General features: G+C 47.2%; 1 protein-coding gene across 9 annotated transcripts in view; it reads left to right on the top strand.

Moving 5' to 3' along the window:
• Positions 1-2,111: 2,111 nt before the first annotated feature.
• The window catches only part of PEG3 (paternally expressed 3), a 31,951-nt gene continuing 14,287 nt past the window's right edge, over positions 2,112-19,775 (top strand). Inside the window, exons 1-5 of one of the 9 annotated variants that reach the window (XM_031659313.1) lie at positions 2,162-2,307; positions 7,246-7,332; positions 9,594-10,068; positions 17,095-17,170; positions 19,122-19,284. In XM_031659313.1, the coding sequence (XP_031515173.1) occupies positions 19,269-19,284 (16 nt within the window). In that variant the 5' untranslated portion in view covers positions 2,162-2,307; positions 7,246-7,332; positions 9,594-10,068; positions 17,095-17,170; positions 19,122-19,268. Of the gene's footprint in view, positions 2,313-6,440; positions 6,460-7,245; positions 7,333-9,593; positions 10,069-17,094; positions 17,171-19,034; positions 19,285-19,775 lie in introns of those variants that run through there. The other 8 variants (XM_017952735.3, XM_021931481.2, XM_017952736.3 and 5 more) reach the window with 8 other exon arrangements.

Below are 19,775 nucleotides of genomic sequence, written 5' to 3'. Positions count from 1 at the left end.
AACCAGGACCATGTAATTGTCACCAAAAATAAGAGAAGATAGCGTGCGATTTTGTTTTTGTTTGCTTGTTTTAATGAGGATGTTGAGTATTACTGAAAGATAAAGTGAGATTAAGAGCAAGTTTCTTGGTGACATAAGGAATAGCTGAAATTTGTCAAGCAATTTCAGTGGGTTTGGAAGGGATGGAAGACTTTGGGGCATATATGTTAGCAGGAGAGAATGTATGGTAAGACCATTGAGTCAGCGACAGTAGACTGCTGTATCAGGAGGCATTTTCAGGGCCAAGAGGTGCTGAGCAAAGGAGTGGTAACTGCAGGAGCTCGGAGAGCATGTGGTGTCTGGTGGAAATTAACGATTCAGGATCCAGAGAGAAACTGGTATTGCAGATAGAGGCCTTTGAGGAGAGAGGGGGATGACGGAATCCTTAAAATATGTTAAAATCACCTACAAAACCTAAACCAGACATTAGGATCCCTTGGGAACCTGAAAAACAGATCTCTGTGCGACACTGGGAATCCGCATTGTTTAACGGCTCTCCAGGTGAGCCAGATTTGAAAATCTCTAACCTAAGTCAGGGTACTGCCACAGTCACCTTCAGTCTTCCTGCTGGGAACTGGTTTTGAATGTGTATTTTCATAAGCACAGTGTTTTCATTCGTATATTATGTTTATGTTGCACTGCCGGGCGAAAAGAGACTGTTGATGGTCTAGGGAATCTAAAACACGTAAAGCAGCTTCTCAGTGTAGCAAGCAATCACTGATAACTCCTTGAGTATAATCAAAGTTTAATTTGGGGTATTAAAGTCTGTGTGCTCCTTAGGTAAACACCTTTTGGTAATTAACCACATCTTGCAGATTTTTTCCTTTAAAGTTAAAATCGTACAGCATTTTTATTAGCCACTTAAAATCGCTGTGTGTAAATTTACCAGAATACAGTTTAATTCTTTTCTATGGAGCATAGTTTTGGTGATAAAAATGATGCTCCGTGAATATCTCTGTATAGAATCTTCTGTATATCTCTGTATTTCCTTTGCTTTTTTAGTTCCTTGAAAGTGGAATAGTTGGACCAAAGAGTATATTAGTGAACTTTTAGTAATTCATTGATTTTACTGCCAGAGAAGAGAGAAGTATTTCTGCCAAGGAAATTCACAGTATGGATGGCAGAAGGGAAGAATCCCTCTTCCACCCCACATTCCTTGTCCCTAGAAGTAACCCATTAACAATTTCTTGCCTACCCTTCCAGCAGTTTTACCTGTAGTTGGGTTTATCCTTAAAAAACAAATATATGAGAAAACACTTACTTACCAGTTCGTTTCTACAAACTTCAGTAACTTGTATATTTCACTAAATCTATTGAGAATTCGGTCCTTAATAATCCCATCCAACTCTACCTCATTATTTTTATCTCTCATTTTCTCGCTGTTTTACTAAATGGCAGTGTAGTGGGCTCACGCAGTGGAAGGTCTGTATTGACGGCTGGTGGGAAACAAGTCAGTAGTGTGTGAGACTGCCCGCTCCCATAAACCGCACGTGCCCGGTGTTTCAGGTTTGCATTTCTTTATGCAAATAGGTCGTGCTGTTTCCTTCGCAGGTCGGCCAGCCGTTTGGATTTTCTTGCGAATTGCCAGTTTTGTCCCCTTTGCCCATTTTTCTGGCTTGGTTTAGTCTTTATCTCGTTGGTTTCCAAGAGCTCTTCATTTATTAAGGAAATTAGCTCGGTGTCTTTCATGTGTCCCAGGCGGAGAAGTCTTGTCTTCCCTGTTGGTCTTTAGACGTTAATGTATATGTTTTTGCGGCCAGGATTTTCATTTTTTTCATTTAGACAGTTGTGTACATTTGTCCCTTTATTCTCCGGCGGTTTTACATTTGAGCATCTCAGTGGGGTTTCCTCCATTTCGACCCCCATTTCTTTGTTTGGGGGCTGCACCCCCACCACCCAACCCACCCCCCTTTTCCAGACCCGGCTTTGGGGTCCCTCACGGCCACTCCCTGACGTCAGCCCCCAGCCTTCGCGCCAAGCCGTTGCTGTGGCAACCGCAGCCTGATTGGCACATCACAGGGCCGTGGTGAGGGGGCCCGGAGAGGGCGGCGAGGCTGCTGATTGGCTAGCACAGAAGCCCCGCCTCTGCAGAGAAGCCCTGACAAGGAGGCGTCGAGCGGCACCTCGGTGCAGAAGCCTGGGAGCTGCGGGTGGAGAGGTTTGGGAGGCGCGAGAGATGTCCACCCTGGGCTGGTGGCGCCGCCGGGCGCCAGGCGCCATGTGGGTGCGCTAGGCGGCTGTTCGCGCCCGAGGCTGCGCTGCACTGAGGTGAGGTGAGTGCGCCCTCGGCCGCCCGGTGCACCTCCTGTCCGCCGGACCTTGGTGTAACGACGGTGCTGTGCCGGAGTGGCCGTCTTGCCGCAAGCCCAAGACCCCCGCGGCAAGCCAGCGACCCTTGTGGCAGGGCGGTCCGGCGGACCTGGTACATGGCCGCCCACTGCCCAGTCCGGGAGTGGGCACAGTGGCGGCCGGGCTGTGGATGGTTGGTGCGTTTTTGGGGCAGGGGTGGGCGCAGCCTGGGCTGCTGCGTTGGTGCCGCCATCTTGCGGGCCGGGGTCTAAGGGGCTGCTGCGGGTCCTCCGCGCCTTCCTGACTGGCCGGGGTCCACCGCAGCAACCCGGGGGCATTAGGGCAGACAGCCAGGGGCTCTGTCACGGCGAGTCCAGCAAGGTGGACACCAGTGCCATCCCTGTTGCCGCGGTGGAGTGCGGCTCTCGGGAGCCCTGGGCTGCCTGGACTGGGTCTGGGGGCTGCAAGAATGCCCCTTCCTGCGGGCTGCCATCGGCCTCACGGCGCTGGCGTGCCCGGCTACCCTCTGGGGGCGGGGCCTGTTTGCCGCAGTGGTGGTGGGAGGGGCGAAGGCCGCCAAGGTGGCGGGGCTGAGGGCTGTCCCGCCTGTAAGGGGTTTTCTTTCCCCGCCCTCTCGGGCGCTATCTTAAAGGAGGGCGGCTGAAGCTTGCGGCGCAAGCACTGCCCTGGTTGGTTGGCGGCAGATGGGGCGGGGCAAGGCTAAAGTGACTGTGGGTGGCGTTGGATGTAATCGTCTGCTCAAGCCCCACCCACTGGGTGACATCTTTTCTGAGGGTGGCTGAGATTTGCCGTGCAGGCGCTGTTCTGGTTGATTGGCGGCAGATGGGGCGAGGCAAAGCTGAAATGACTGGGTTGCATTGGCTGTAATGGTCTGTTCCAGCCCCACCCACTGGGTGCCATCTTTTATAAGGGTGGTTGAGGTTTGCCGAGCAGGCGCTGTTCCTGTTGATTGGCAGCAAATGGGGCGGGGCAAGGCTGAAGTGACTGGGTAGCGTTAGATGTAATGATCCGCTCAGGCCCCGCCCAGTTGGACGCCATGTTTGATGAGGGCTGCTGAGGTTTGCTGCGCAGGCGATGCCCTGGTTGGTTGGTGGCACATGGGGCGGGGCAAGGTTGAAGTGACTGGGTAGCACTGGATGTGACGATCTGTTCAGGCCCCACCCGCTTGGACGCCATGTTTGATGGGGGCTGCGGGCCCCACTCTCTCGGACGCCATGTTTGATGGGGGCTGTTGAGGTTTGCTGCGCAGGCGCTGCGCTGGTTGGTTGGTAGGAGATGGGGTGGGGCAAGGCTGAAGTGACTGGATAACATTGGATGTGACGATCTCAGGCCCCGCCCACCTAGGTGCCATGTTTGATGGGGGCTGTTGAGGTTTGCCGCGCAGGCGCCGCCCTGGTTGGTTGGTGGCACATGGGGCGGGGCAAGGCTGAAGTGACTGGGTAGCATTGGATGTGAAGATCTCAGGCCCCGCCCACCTAGATGCCATGTTTGATGGGGGCTGATGAGGTTTGTTGTGCAGGCGCCGCCCTGGTTGGTTGGTAGCAGATGGGGCGGGGCAAGGCTGAAGTGACTGGGTAGCATTGGATGTGATGATCTCAGGCCCCTCCCACCTAGATGCCATGTTTGATGGGGGCTGCTGAGGTTTATTGCGCAGGTGCCGCCCTGGTTGGTTAGTGACACATGGGGCGGGGCAAGGCTGAAGTGACTGGGTAGCATTGGATGTGAAGATCTGCTCAGGCCCCGCCCACCTAGGTGCCATGTTTGATGGGGGCTGCTGGGGTTTACTGCGCAGGTGCTCTGATTGGTTGGTGGCAGATGGGGCGGAGCAAGGCTGAAGTGACAGGGTGGCATTGGACCTAGTGGTTTGTTCAAGCCCCACCCACCTGGGCGCCATCTTTAATGGAAGCGCCTGAGATTTGTTGCACGGGCGCTGTCCTGGTTGGTTGGGCGAGGCAAGGCCCGCCCGCCTGGGCACCATCTTTGATGGGGGCAGCTGAGGTTTGCTGTGCAGGTGTTGCCCAGATTGGTTGGCGGCAGATGTGGCCGGGCAAGGCTGAAGTGGCTGCGGGTGGCATGGGCGTGATGGTCTCCTCAAGCCCCGCCCACCCGGGCGCCATCGTTAATGGGGGTGGCTGCGGTTTGCCGCCTAGGTGTGGGGTTGTCCACAGGGAGGGGCGGGGCCGCGGCTGCTGTGCCGCCTTCTCTGCGGTGGTGGAAAGCTGTGGAGTGCCACGCCCGTTGGGTGTGTGTGCTGGTCGCCGGGCTGTTTTGCCAGTGGGACTGGCTCGGTCCCCGCATCTGGGGGAGCCAGGAGACCTGCCTAGAGAGTTTGCCGTAGCGGCCGCGGAGCCATTTGTCCTCAAGGACACGGCAACGGTTGTCAGCGTGCTCGCTGTGTTTTTGGCTAACGGTGGCAGAGGCTCACCCCTTCTCCTCTTGTTGCCTGACCAAGACTTTGTTCACCTCAGGATGTGTGTGGCTCCATTTTGTGTCTGGGGGTGGCTTGGCGGGGGAGCTGTGTGGCGGGTTGCGCAGGCGCCCCGCTGGCAGGGCTAGGGGCGGGGGCCCAGGACCGTTCTTCGGGACTGATAGGGCTGAGAGCACCCCTACCTCCACTGTCCCCCGCCGCCTCCACGGTACTGTCTGTGCTAGCCTTAGGGGGGCGCCCGAGGTTGATTGCGCAGGCGCCATCTTGAGTGACACCTGGGTCGGCCCGAGGACGGGCATGAGGGAGGGCTGTCTCAGTGACTGGGAGCTGCCGAGCCTGGTCCACTCTGGCGCAGTGTTTGGCTACAGTGGGGCACGTGAGGGCAGTTACACAGGCACTGGTTTGAATGACTGCTGGGTTGGCTGTAGGGCCCGGTGCAGAGGAGTGACCCGGGGGCTGCATGGCCCCGCCCACCCTGTGGCATCATCGTGGCTGGTCATTAGGTGGCAGCCAAGGTGTACTGTGCAGGTACCATCCTGAATGACAGGCTGGCTGCAGGTGCGGGCCTGAGGGAGGAGCTGCTTTGTCTTGAGTGATTGAGGGGGGCCATAGCATGTGTGTCTTGTCTGATGGAGCAGCCTGCATTCAATGTGACGGGTGCACTGCAGAGGCGCCATTTTTGAATGACAACTGTGTTGGCTGTAGGAGTGGGCGTGAGCCCACTATATGTATATTTAGTACCTAGTACCGTGTGTGTGGGACGTTGGCGGGGGCAGCAGAAGCGTACTGCGCAGGCGCCATCTTGAGTGACAGCAGGGCTGTTGGAGGGGGCTGAGGGGATTTCAAGGTAGGCGGGGCCGTACAGCCTAGTTCATTCATTCTGTGCCATCTTTGCCGGCTCAGGGGTAGGGCCTGCGCGGGAGCCTTCCTGAGTGACCGCGGGCTGCACTGGCGTGCCAGCTGAGCCCTGCCCCTACCATCTTGGGCAGCGCGCCTTCATGGCTGGTGGCGCCGTAGTTCCTCCAGGGGGCGCCAAAGCCAGGCCTCGGGAAGCCGGCGAGTTCAGCTGCGCAGCCTTGGGACAGTGAGGTCCAAGGCCAAACTCAGAAGTTTTAAAAGATTTGGGGAAGGGTGGGATTTTAAGTGAGAAAATGGAGGAGGTGCACTGTGGGTGTAAGATTTGGGGTCTAGGTGATTTGGAGACTCTGGTGGTGAAGGATTTTCTCTCAAAATCCTACAAGTGGAGCTGGAAAAATTCAGGGCTGCAGGTGGTCCTGAAGGGAGGGGCAGTGCCTTGGAACTAGGAGGCTGCCCTGGGCAGGTGGGGGTGTGTTTGAAGGGGCTGCCCCAAAGGTAGGGTGGGTCCTTGGGAGAAACTGTTCATGAGCAGAGCCGCTAGAGGGCTGCACAGCTTCCAAAGCTTAGTTTGGATGGGGACCTCCCAGCCCTAGCTCTCCTACAGAGTCCTAGAGCTCACTTACCTAGCCCTGGCTCCACCCAAGGAGATCTTAGGTCAGCCCTTTTGTTTTATTTGAGGTAGGGAAAGTGACACATATGACGCTTCCTTCCTAGCCTGTCATCATTTCTTTTTTTTTTTTTTTTTTCAGACAAAGTCTCGCCCTGTCACCCAGGCAAGTAGTGCGGTAGCGTGATCTCGGCTTGCTGCAGCCTCTGCCTCCCAGGTTCAAGTGATTCTCCCACCTCAACCTCTCTTGAGTAGTTGGGAATACAGACGCGCACCACCCTGCCCAGCTAATTTTAAATTTTTAGTAGAGCAGGGGTTTCACCATGTTGGCCAGGATGGTCTCGAACTCCTGACCTCAGGTGATCTGCCCGCCTTGGCCTCCCAAAGTGCTGATTACAGGCGTGAGTCACTGCACCCATCCTTTGAATAGTTTTTAATAAGCTCTTTAACCTCACCAAAATATGCTCACCTGACTCTTGGAATATAAACCAGCCCCGTAATCATGAAGGTTCTTCCCCCAGTGACCTCTAATTGATTGAACACATACTCTGAGGTGCAGTGGGGCTTGAACTATGTCCTACTAGTCCACTGAGAGCATGTTGATAAACCTTAAAATATTTCACATGATTAAGAGTATCATTACCTATTAATAATGATAGGATAGCAGTCCTAACGTAGGGATGGCCAGCGCCATAAATGGGGTTCTTGAATTGATTCCTTAATCTAGAGCCACAGGGAAGGTTGTAAGACACCCCAGAAACTGACTTGAATGCTTTTGATGTAACCTTGTTGGAGAAAGTCTGTGAGTACATCCCAGGGTGTGACATGGCCTAAGGGGGCTATACCCATGGCCATTTATCCTGGATGGGATGCTATTTATGGTCTCGTTTGACCTGTGCCATCATGGAAGATAAATGTGGAACTGTTGTGCTATTGTTCCCCCCTGAGGAACCCAGCAACTGCAAAATAAACATGGTGAATCACATTTTCTTTTCCTCTACAGCTTTGCCTTCTTGATCTTCCATCCTCCTTGGAGACGACTGGCGAGAGGAAGAGGGACTAGGTCCAAACGCTAGGTGGCTGGGTCCAGGTGAGTTGAATTTCCTCCTCACAGTGCCACATCCATCTTTGAAGTGACCACTGCACTTCCTTACTCTGACACTTTCCTACTGCACACGTGTTCCACATAGCCACCCCAGCACCATTAGTGCCCTCTGAGAATACCCAGACTCTTCTGGTGGATTTTGTATTCCCTAGAAATTCTCCTTGGCCTCACACCATCCATTTCAGTATCCTCCCTCTTTTTCTCATACTCAGCTACTGCTTCAGGCCTACTCTTTTTCTCTTACCTGATGATTAAAGAAGCATGAGAGATTCATCCACTCATCTGTGAATATTGACCAAGTGTGTACTTTGTGCCAGGTACTGGGACATAGCCCCCATGGGGGAAAGGAAGTGTTTTCACAGAGTTTTTAGTCTATTTGGGAATTAAAGCTGTGGAAAACATAATTGTTTGATTTATACTTTTGCAAGAGAACATCTGCTAGCAACAGCCGACTTAATCTTGGAGAGGCCACATAGGGACCTCCCTGAGATGGTCAAGAACATTAAAGCTGAGCCCTGAAGGAGTGTGAATGGTGTGTGTCATGGGGAGAGTAGTCTCAGCAGAGGGGACAGGGATGTTCTTGAGAGATGCAGAGAGAGAGGAACTGAAAATCCAGGATTCCTAGAGCAAGGGAATCATTAAGTGGCATCTGACTGAGGTAGGAAGAAGGTAAGTTGCGGCTTCATTGTGAAGAGACTTGTAATCGTGGTAAGTAACTGGGCTTGACCTAAAGTGCATCAGGAAGCCCTTTTAACCATGGGAGTATCGTAATCAGATTTGTGGTTTTAAAAAGATCATCTGGTTACAGGGTGCAGAAGGGGAGGGTGGACGCAGTGGGTGTGAGGAGGCCACCTTGGGCCTGGGTGAGAGATGGTGGCTTGGCTTGTGGTCATATCACAGGGAGGAGCGAAGTGGGTAGATTATTTGAGAGGTACTAGGAGGGAGACTCCACAAGACTCACTTTCTCTGTTCATGGCCTGCTGACTGATTCAGAGCAGACACAGTGAGTCACATGATACAGGGAAGCAAGCACATAGCCAGGGGTTGTCTGTTTATTAGCAAGCATTATGCTGGGCCTGATCCAGGACAGGATCATGCCAGGCTTGGAGTCTCTAGAAGTGAGTGGCATAATCCCTGGCCTCAGTGTCTACTGAGTGGAAACTACTCCCATCACAAGAAGAGTAAGGATGTGTTTACCAAAATAGGTGGCTACGGTGGTGGTGGAATACTGCTTGGGGAGAAATTAACATGACCAGGTGGGCCCTTGGGATGGGTTGGTGTATTCCTGGCCTCAGTGAATGCTCAAGATATCCATTATGGTGCTTAACCCTGTGGAGACTTGGAAACCTCCTTTGCCTGAGAGCTCGTGTTGGTAGATCCACATTTAACTAAGCTCGAGAGACTTAAACCCGTACTAACATGACTTGTAACAGGATGTTCTTTTTCCCACAATTCTGGTTTATTAAGTCATGGTAGGCGATCAACAGTAGCAGGGACCCAGGTACTCAGCAGTGTGTATGATCAGCAGATTCTCTCCCTGTGGGCAGACCTACATGGGAAACACAGCCATAGTGAGAATGTTGCTTGATGAGTGTGGAATCAGAACCAAGAGGATGTGGGTGAGCTTTCATAGCACTGGTTTGTAACACAGCCTGGTGCAGCCATGTAGTCACAGTGAAACCCTTGCTTAGAGTTGCCAAGACACCACAAGCCCCTTATCTAACATCCTTGCCCTCCCCAAACTCCATTCGAGTTAGGTCTGATGAGAGTTGTTCACTATCCTGTAGATGATTGGATGGACCATGCTTTGTCGCCTACTTTTTAGTACTCCCTGCCGTTAAAAAAAATAAGATCAGCCAATTATTGTTATTAGAATATAGTCAAATAATTTCATACTGTTGTGGAAGACATTTTGTCTCTTTTAAAGTAGCTTTATTTGTCTCGAACCATTTTGTGCTGGTCGTAAGACTGAACTCTTAGATATTATTTCCTCTCTTTCTAAACTTTTGGGGAAATCTCTCAAGGATGGACAACGACAAGGAGATTTTGCTGCAGTGTGGTAAGTGCTAAGCTTAATGTGGTAGAAGTAAGCCCAGGATGTTGAGATTATCTGAGAGAAGCCAGCCAACAGACCAGAGGGTGGAGGTTGTGGCCTTTGAGATGGAGTTGGTGGTCATTTACTCCTTGCTCCCATATAAAGTTGTTCCCTCTAAAGCCCCTGTGTCCCACATGTACCTTATTCATAGGTGATTGGACCAGACTGGATACCTTAGAGCAGTGGTTCTCAAAGAACAGCTCCTGGAGTGGTGGTAGGAATGCTTCTTTCCTGGGGAACCACAGACCTCCTGAGTCATCCCACCTGGAAAAGTAGCTTCGTGTTTCATAAGCACCCTAGGCAACTCTTCTGCACGTCTGAGTTGGAGAACCACTGCCCTAGAAGGAATCAGGCTGTAGCATGCACTTTCATACTGAGAATTTCGATGAAAGGACACTTGCGTGTCAGGCATTTAAACTGGGAGGTAAGGTAGGGCTGGGCTGGGACAGCATCTTACTCCATGTGCATGCTGAAGTAGAGAATGTCGGTCTGCAGAGAGAGGCAGGAGAATGGAGCAAACAAGAAGAGAGAGGAGACCACACACCACGCTGTCCCTGAGAGACGAAGAGAATAACCTCCTCGGTTCCTGACTTTAAAGTTCTCAATTCCAGCCCCCTTTTAATGAGGTAGGTAGAACGAGTTAGGGGGCTGAATCTAGGTGCACCATGGTGAGGGACCAAAGTAAGTAAATGGAAATGAGACTGAAGGAGACTTGGTGGATTTTCTCCTGCGTCAGATGGGATGTGGGAGCCTGAGGCCAAACTGGAGTCACAGGATTTCTTCTCACACATGGTCCCAGACGCTTTCTAGTGCATGATGTGTTCTTTAATTAAGTTCTTCCCTGCTCAGTTGAACACTGACCCATCATTTCTCTGATTAAAGCCACAGATCTTCCCCGACTTGATGGCAAGGATGCCTGATGAGTTTCATCTTTGTTATGTATTATATTACTTGTGAGATCCATGCTTTTAATTTCTACTCATTTTAATGGAATAGAAGTAAAGTGTCATAAAATATCCAAAGAATGGCATCAGTACCACCATCCAGACTTCAATGGCAGTGCTGTCTTACAGCAGGCTGCGCCAAGCTTATTCTGTATACAGAGAGGTTTCGTGTTTAGATATCTAAAGAACAAATCCTTTGGAGATCAAAGAATGCCAGATTCCCAGAAGCACTCTTTCTGCCTGGCTGTGTAGAGGGATCCTTTATCAGTGGCCCCATCACTTGGCGCCTCTCCTCCCTCCCCTTGAAGTTGGTGACCTTTCTTTGTCCCCTGGCCCAGAGTCAGCTAGCCCTTGTGTGCTGCTAACTGCTGTTGGCTACTACTTAACACTGAGTCCTGCTCTGAAGAGAGAGCAGAGGGAGATGTGGAAGCTTTAGTAATGAGGGGTGTGTGGGAGCCCCCCTTCAAGTCAGGAAGGAGATGGATTTGCCCTGTGGCCAGAGTTCAGTCTTGAGCCATATAATGGCTAGACAGCTGTCACTGAAGTGAGGATTTGGGTGTGGAGCCTAATGCCTACTAGCCCCTCCATGGTACAGTCACTGGAGAGGGGAGATACAGATGGTGACCACAGGGTACCCTCGGTGGGAGTGCTTTAAGGGTCAGAGGGAGATTGTATTATGGGGACCCCAGCAGGGAAAAGGGAGGGCCTGATGTGCTGCAACAAGCTGGGCAGGAAGGAAAACAAACCCCCTAGGAAACAGTCATTGAATTTACTTCATTTTTATATTTAGTTTTTTTCCTGATTGGGAAGTTAAAATAACATTTTAAATAGAGATGGAAAAAGAAACAGAGACTTGTTATTATTAATCATTTATTCTGATAGACTTCCCCTATTTCATAAATAGTTTTAGTACAAGTGTATGTGAGTTTTCTTCCAGTTTAGTTTGTATGTAGTTTAGTTTGTATGTACTACCATATGTTTAACTATTTTTTACATACATGAGATCATGCCATTTATCAAACATTTCACACTCAAGGTCTCCATCTATAGCTTTGCTTTCTGAAAATGCATTATATTCCATTGTGTGGACACTATCATTCTCTGTGTACACATAAATGGGAATATTTGCAGTAAGAACAACATATGTATAGATTTTAAGATTTATTAATAACAACAAACTTAATCAGTAGGTGTGGCTTGCAGTTTCTATGGTGAATGTTTTGCAATACCTGAATGTAGTGCTGTGTTTTATTTTTATAATCAGAAAATAAAGCTGTAACATTTCTTGACAACACGACTTAATGGTTATGTAACATTTTGCTAAATACTTTGGTTTCATTCCTTGTTTAATGAAAACTCAGGAGGGATGCTGATTTTTTGGGTGCAGTAAATTACTTAGAACAAAGTATGTTTGTCATTGGCCCTAGTGGCCTTAGCTTTCCAGAAATGTGTGGTTGAAATACCTGATTTCTTAGGGGATGCTCCATGCCAGCAGTGGTTATATTGGCCTTTCCTAACGTCAAAGGCCAACTCTAATTCTAGAAATGCATGCTTGAGTAACCAAACACTGAAGTGTCAGCGGTCCTGTCATGGCCTTTTTGTTAAAGTTACCCTTTGCCATGTAGTTGTAAGAAAGTTCCTAGTTTGTATTTAAATAAGGAGTCATTTTCCAGTCCTTTATTATACGTTAAGTCCCCATGTGTCTGTAGACTTTCACACAGTTGAATTCCGGACTCTGTTATGTCCCAGTGGTATATTTGTCCCTGTGCTTATATCCTTATATTGGAAAAAACACTTTATTTTCATGTGTTGGAGTCATTTTACAGACAAGCCACCCCCCACTCCATATAGGCCTTATGCACGGTTGTCTTGATATTCTTGTACATTTATTCTTCCAGAAGAACTGGATTATCGGTTTGTCAAAACTCCCCACCTCAAAATAAAAAGGAACTTTTAAAATGTGATACACATGTCTTCATGTATTTATTTCAGACTTACTGCCCTTCTGTAATTTTTTTTTTTTTTTTTTTTTGGTGATGTGGTCTAGTTCTGTCACCCAGGCTGGAATGCAGGGGCATGATCTTAGCCCACTGCACCCTCCCGCTCCCAGGGCTCCCCCTGCATCAGCCTCTCGAGTAGTTTGGATTACAGGCGCATGCCACCACCCCTGGCTAATTTTTGTGTTCCTCTGTAAACTTTTGAAATTTTGTTTGAAGTTGCAGATAACTTTGTTAAACTGATTTATGGAGATTGATTTATTTGTTTTGCTATTAATGGGAATTATTTCTCTTGCTGTATTTACTCATAAGGTTTTGTAGTTCAAAATAATGCTGTCCCCATATTTATACTTTTTTCTTCAGTTGCACTAGCTAGGACTTCCAGAGTCATGTTAAATTGTAGTTGTGATGTAGCTGTCCCTTCCTTGTCCCCACTTCCAGAGGAACACCTTTAGGGTTTAATAACATGCTTGTTTGCATTTCTTTGAGATAAGTATTATGCTTAGATGGTCTCCTGCGTTTACTCTGCTAAGAACTTATGAGGAAAGGCTGTTGAAGTTTGCAAATTTTTTTAACTTGAAATACTGCTCATGGGCTCCCCTTCCCCTTTCATCCTTTGTATAACAGTTTACCCTTATGGGACATCCTCCTTGTATTCCTGGAATAGCCTTTCAAGATCATGGGCTATTATTTGGACTTTGTTAGATTGGGTTTATCAAATGTTTTTGCATCTATGTGCAAATGCTTATTGAACACCTATAAAAATACAGAGATGAAAAAGGTAGCAGAGTCCTTGCCCATGGGGCCTTGCAGTGGGGTATAAATACAGGTGCTCTGTAGTTCTGTTGGATTCATACATCTTCAAGCACAGGTGCTCTGTTGTTCTGTTGGATTCATACATCTTCAAGCACAGCTCTGATTAATAGGCTACATTTTTACTGATGGCCTGTTTAGGTCATCCTCGGGCAGACTAACTCCTGAGCCTTAAATGTTTCATTTGATAGCATCAGACAAGCCTTTATACCTTTCTTCCTCTCAGCACCTGCAAACACATATCTTCTGTTTTCTTCAGTGGTAGGCATGGCTGTTGCCATGGAGAAGCTGGCCTGGGGAAGTGGGGGCCGAGTGGGTAGAGCAGTTATGCTTTTGATTGGCCAGACTCGCTGTCACAGAAGGTCACCTGGGATCTGATCTTCCCCAGGCAGGGTAAGGTAAGTATGTGGCCCTGGCAGGTGCAAATTCAGCATCTGGCCCCATTGCTAGTTGCCCTTTGGGCGGCAAGTAGAGGATGGGGTGAATCCAAAGCTAAGGGTTGGGTCACGCAGCCAGGAAGGCAGCTAACCTAATTGCATATGGCCCACCTTGTGTCAGGTGGCCCTGCAGGAGAAGGCTGACCAGCACTTCCTCTTCCTGCCTTTGGTTCTGGGTTGCTCTAATGTGACTTGTGTTAGGACTGTGGTTACAAAGCAGTAACACAACAGAACACGTTTCCCTGTCAGTCGTGCTCGTCCCTTCCCACCATTCCATGTATAAAATGTGTTACCTGCCATTATTTTGTGCTCGAGGTTTTACCTTTTACAAACCAGAAATTAGCTGTACATACAAAGGTTAAAACATAGTGTGCAGCTGACTTTGTTTTTTGTTGTTGTTGTTGTTGTTGTTTTGAGATGGAGTCTAGCTCTGTTGTCCAGGCTGGAGCGCAATGGTGCAATTTTGGCTCACTGCAACCTCTACCTCCTGGGTCCAAGTGATTCTCCTGCCTCAGCCTCCCGAGTAGCTGGGATTACTGCCACCACGCCCAGCTAATTTTTGTATTTTTAGTAGAGACAGGGTTTCACCATGTTGGCCAGGCTGGTCTCGAACTCCTGACCTCAGGTGATCCACCCGCCTCAGCCTCCCAAAGTGCTGGGATTACAGGCGTGAGCCACCGCACCCAGCTGCAGCTGACTTTTTAGCTTTTTTTTTTTCTTATTAGCATTTTATCTACTTGGCTATATTTGTTCTTAAATGGAGAATTGCTGGTTCAAAAGAAGTAGGTGGTTTTTTTAGTAGCTTTAAACAGTGGCCAAAATGGGGTCCAGAAATGTGGTTCATGCCTGCTCCAGCCAGCTTCTCTACACCCTCACTAGCAAAAATTTTCATCTTTTAAACATGTGCCCATTCGACAGGTCAAAAAAACGTTTATTGTAATATTTTACATTTCTTTGATGTCTGATGTTAAGTAAGCGGCCTTTATTATCACTAATTTTATGAACTCTGTGTATTGGTGGTGTTTATTTTCATATTGGGCTATTTTTCCTAATGCCAAAAACCTTTTACATTTCAAATATTAACTGTCATCTATGTTATAAAATACTTTCCCCCTCACTTTTTGCTTTGTTTTTACTTTGGTTGGTTTTTATAGTGCAGAAAAGTTGGGCCCATCTTTATTTTCCTGTGTCCCACGTGGTGGCCTTTCAGTGGCTCTGCCACGGGAATTATGCTTGAGCATTTGCCTGACTGTTCCTGTTCCCTGCTGTTGTAAACAGTGCTTCTGTGAACACATTTTTGAACCGTATGTCTTTGTGCACATGGGCAGATGGGTCTGTGAGTTAGATTTCAGAAGTGGAATTGCCAAGATAGGGGATGGCATTGTATTTATGTACTGACAGTTGATAGGTATAATTGAGGGGTATATTCAGATTGCAACTGCAATATCATAAGTATTTATTGGATCTAAGAGGTTTCAAAGTTGATTCTTTGGGGTTTTCTAAATTGACTTTCTCATGTCCCCTGCAAATGGCCAGGTTAGGGTATGACCATGGATTCAAGCTGCAGATGGTGAAGGGGAGGGGAGGGGAGGAGAGCCTGGGCTCGGCACCAGTGTAAAGATGTTACGGCTGCCTGCACCCACTCCGTGGGTAGCACAACCTCTAAAGGCCTCTACTAATAGTTTTGTTTATTGTTTTAACTTTGAATTTGTTTTTTTGACTAGGTAATACATGCTCATGGTAAAATAAAAATAAAAACAAAAAACAAAGGGAGAATATACAGTGAAAAAGTAAGTTGCCCTCCCTTTCCTGGCCCCTAGTTCCCTTACCCAGAGGCAACTGCTATTAGTCATCATTAATAGTCTCTTATATATCCTTCTAGAAACCGTCTGTGTAAGCACATCTGTTTTTAGTTTCTTGGAATGCTATATACATTTTATATATCCTTCTAGAAACCATCTGTGTAAGCACATCTGTTTTTAGTTTCTTAGAATGCTATATACATCTTATATATCCTTCTAGAAACTGTCTGTGTAAGCACATCTGTTTTTAGTTTCCTGGAATGCTATATACAGCGCTGTGTTCAGTTTTGCACTTAACTATGTTAGAGATCATCTCATATTCATTTATTTAAGGTTGCCTTGTTTTAAAGGGTTTTACAGTAATTCATTGTATGAACATAACGTATCTTGTCTATTAACAACACTTCAGTGAATATATTCTTGCACATAGGCCATTACATATCTCTGAGGTAAATTCATAGAAGTAGAATTTATAGGAGAGGGAGGATATGTGCACTTGTAATTTTGTTAAAATCTGCATTGCCACAAGCAGTATGAGAGTGCCTGTGTCTTCCCGCGCATACAAACATATGTTGCCCAGCTTTATGATTGATTGTTTTGTTTCCAAAGCCCTTTCTTTACTCCCAAATGAATTTCTGCTGCCATGGTGGGAAGTTGCTCAGGTCTGATTTTTTTTTTTTTTTTTTTAAGTTTTTCTGTTAAAAAAATAACTTCAATTTTTCAATGGCTTCTGTTAACCGAGGGCCAAGTTCTATTGGCCTGGTCTGAAAATCTTGAGCATGTTAAATGAAGATTGTGTATGTTTACTCTAATCCTGAATTTCTTGAGGAAAAGCAATGTGTTTTTTTGTTTTTTTGGTTTTTTTTGGCACAGAAGTTGGCATCCACCTTGTGACAAGATACATGTGGGCATTCAAGTGGTCACATAATTAATTGTAGGAAGTCCTCCATCTCTTTTCTGTGCTCTGGAATGGTTTTTATAGCATGGTAAATATTTTATTCACAGAAAGTTTATTTGGGAAGTTGCTCTTTACATTATTTCAGCTTTTTAGATTTCTTCTCTAGTGGTCATATTTTTCTCTGCTTCTTGAGTCAGATTTGGCTATTTGTATTTTCTCCAAAAAAAAAATGTTGATTTCCTGTTGAACTCTATAAGTCTACCATTCTGATATATAGCTTTTACCTAGGATACTTTATGCTTCAATTCATGTCTTTTGGGGAGAGAAATTCACATAATATAGAAGCATATATACGTATCTAGATCTTACGTAAGGGAATGTTCGTTTTATCTCTTTGTGCCTCAGATGTGTTTTTCTTGTCTTATTGTAATTGGGTAGAACTCCATAGAATAATGTTCAAAAATAGCAGCATTAAGACTTTTATTTCTGCTTTCGTGAGTTTGGTTCGTGGTTTCTTAGTGATATCTTTGTCTTGCGTTTTTGACTTGTTCTGGTTTCATAAAGACAGTTTGAAAGCTTTTTATTTCTCCTGTCTGGCATGGTTTGTATAGCATGGGAATGACCTTTCCCTGAAGGTATAGAAGGCATCACCCCAGTGCTATTTGAGTCCCCAGTCATTTGGGGAGTTAATTCTCTGACACTCCTTCTATATGTCTTTCATATTCTTAGTCTATGTATTTCTTCCTTTAAAACGTCTGCAGGTACCTGTGTTTTGACTCTCTTCCTGTGGATAACTGCTTGGTCTGAAGTTCCAGAAAGGATCCTGTTCCCAGACAGGTGATTACATATCTGAGGCTGTTTTGTTGCCTGAGGATGAGGGCTAGTATCATCTCAGGTACCAGAGTGTTCTCCTGAGCCTGTCTGCCATGTAGCAGAGTTGGGCCGTGTGTCCTTGGCTGTCTCCCTCACAGGCACAGACCTCTGCTCTTGGCCTTTCCTGGGTTAGAGTGACCATGTCTGAAATGTCACACCAATCATCTGGAGCCTGGACTCTCTGGCCTGCTGCCTTCCCTTGCTTTGGGATTCTTCTGCCCAGCAGAGCATTATCTATGTTGTGCTGTCTGTGGTGTCTCAGTCCTATGGAGAAGGGCAGCAAGGGAATGGTCTAGTCGCTAAGGTCTTCAGGATCGAGGCATTTGCACTGGATGGTGCCCAAGCTCCATGGGATAACTTACAAGAGAGAGCGCGGGAAGGCAGTTTGCATAGTGAGGGAAGTGGGAGCCCATCACTGAGACGAGTAAACATGAGTTTACCGCAGTTACCACATTAATTTCCAAGTTATAATGTCTAATTGAGACTCTGAATAATGGAAACACCTTCAGTTTTCCTTTAGACTTTTTTAAATTAAAAAATTTAAACTTGCTTTCCTTTTAAAACAAAGGGAGAAAATTTTTGTTGCATATGGTTTTTTTTTCTTCTCTGGAAGTAAAGCCAGTAGGTAGTTTATGCTCCCAGACCTCGATTTCTTTCCCATATTGCCCTACTTAGTTGCACCAGTTGTGCTGACAAGTCATAAAAATACATAATAAAACGTAAATGATAGCAAAAATGCTTTAAAGGAAACGTATAGCTTTACTTGGTTACGTAAAAAAGAGGAGAGATTGAAAATCTTTACGTTTATATCCAATCTCAAAAGTTTAAAAAATGGAAGGGGGCAGATAATAAAATAAAGACAAGGAAATAAATGAACTAGGTAAAGAAACAGTAAGAAAGGAATGTCAAAACAGAAAGCCAATTCTTTTAGACAGATGAGATCTTTGATGAGATTGATGAAGGGCAAAAGAACATGCAGTAGCATCAAGAGGCTCAGTGGTCACTTGTCACTGTCTGAGGGAATAATGTCATGTTACCTAGAGTTGAGTACTTTTAATATTTTTGAGTGGTCTTCCATTTTTTACATGTTGTATACTGTGTTTTAATGATTGTGTTAAGGGAAGAAATGTTAGGGGAGGATTTGCCCCAGCTCCTACTTCCCTTTTCATTTTTGCTAATAAATGTGCTGACATCTGATTGTAGTACTGGCTAGGGCCTTGAACATTTCTCTTGTGCCTTGCATTGGGCAGTTAAGTCTTTTTAGGTATCTTAGTTTATTTCAGCTTCACAATTCTGAAAGGGATGGAGGTGCTGTTATTCTCATTTCTCAGATTACAGAGACAGACTCTAGGGCATTAGACAAATTGCCCACAGTCACCTAACAAGTTAGTAGCAGACCTAACTCCTCAAGAGTAGGTCTATGTGAAGCCCAGGGGTCGTGCTTGTAACTGCTGTGCTGAGGCCAACTTTGTGCAGTTGTTTGTCTATTTCCTGGCGACTTCCATATCCCAAAGCATTGTTGATGCCCCTGGTAGGGTGGCCTTCACTGCTGCCTGGTCCTGAACTTCTGGGACATGTGTATATCTCCTTACGATCTACAGGTCCCTGAGTACTGACGGTCAGGGGCTGCCGCGTCTTTCCCGTTGACTCATGTTTGGTTCCTCCAGTGAAAATTTTACTTAGAGAAATGCTGCCTCCAAAGCACTTGTCTGCCACCACACCTAAGAAGTCCTGAGCCCCAAATCTGTATGAGCTAGACAGTGACTTGACTAAGGAGCCGGATGTCGTCATAGGAGAAGGTCCAACTGACTCTTAGTTTTTTCATCAGAGGTTTCGGAACCTAATCTACGTGGAATTTGTTGGGCCTCGGAAGACCCTGGTCAAACTCCGAAACCTCTGCCTTGATTGGTTGCAGCTGGAGACTCGCACTAAGGAGATCATCGAGCTCTTGGTCCTTGAGCAGTACCTGACCATCATCCCTGAAAAGCTCAAGCCTTGGGTGCGAGCAAAAAAGCCAGAGAACTGTGAGAAACTCATCACTCTGCTGGAGAATTACAAGGAGATGTACCAACCGGAAGGTAAGAGTCTCCATGGGGTGATGGTGCAGGCCTCAGGCGTGCCCTGCGGCTCTCAGCCTCCACACTTCCAACATGGTCTGGGCTGGATTATTCTCTGTCCTGGGCAGCGGTGGGGGTGTCCCGTGTACTGTGGAATTGAGCCGCATCATGATTTTCTGGGTGTGACCACCACAATTGTCCCCGCACATGCCCAGGTATCCCCTGGCAGCCAAAACTGCCCTGGCGCAGAACCAGCATCCTGAGTCAGGAGAGGGAAAGGAGACACCTCTGTGGAAGGGAGAAAACGTCTTACGGCTCCTGCCGTTTTGGTGTGGCGTGCTAGGAGATTGCCTTCTGGCTTTTTGTGTCTGGGGGTGAGGTTGGGGTGCTCACAGCCACCATGCTCCCCCCACAGTTTTTAGTATGTCAGGAGTGGTTGGAAGCCACTAAAGGGTTTTGAGCTCAACAATGTCAGGATCAGGTCACTCCAACCATGTGTGTGTGTGACAGGG

The sequence above is a fragment of the Papio anubis genome, chromosome 20 (genome assembly GCF_008728515.1).
Source record: "Papio anubis isolate 15944 chromosome 20, Panubis1.0, whole genome shotgun sequence".
Classification (NCBI taxonomy): domain Eukaryota; kingdom Metazoa; phylum Chordata; class Mammalia; order Primates; family Cercopithecidae; genus Papio; species Papio anubis.
Note: the sequence above shows the minus strand (reverse complement) of the source record. Positions and strands in the feature narration are given on the sequence as shown.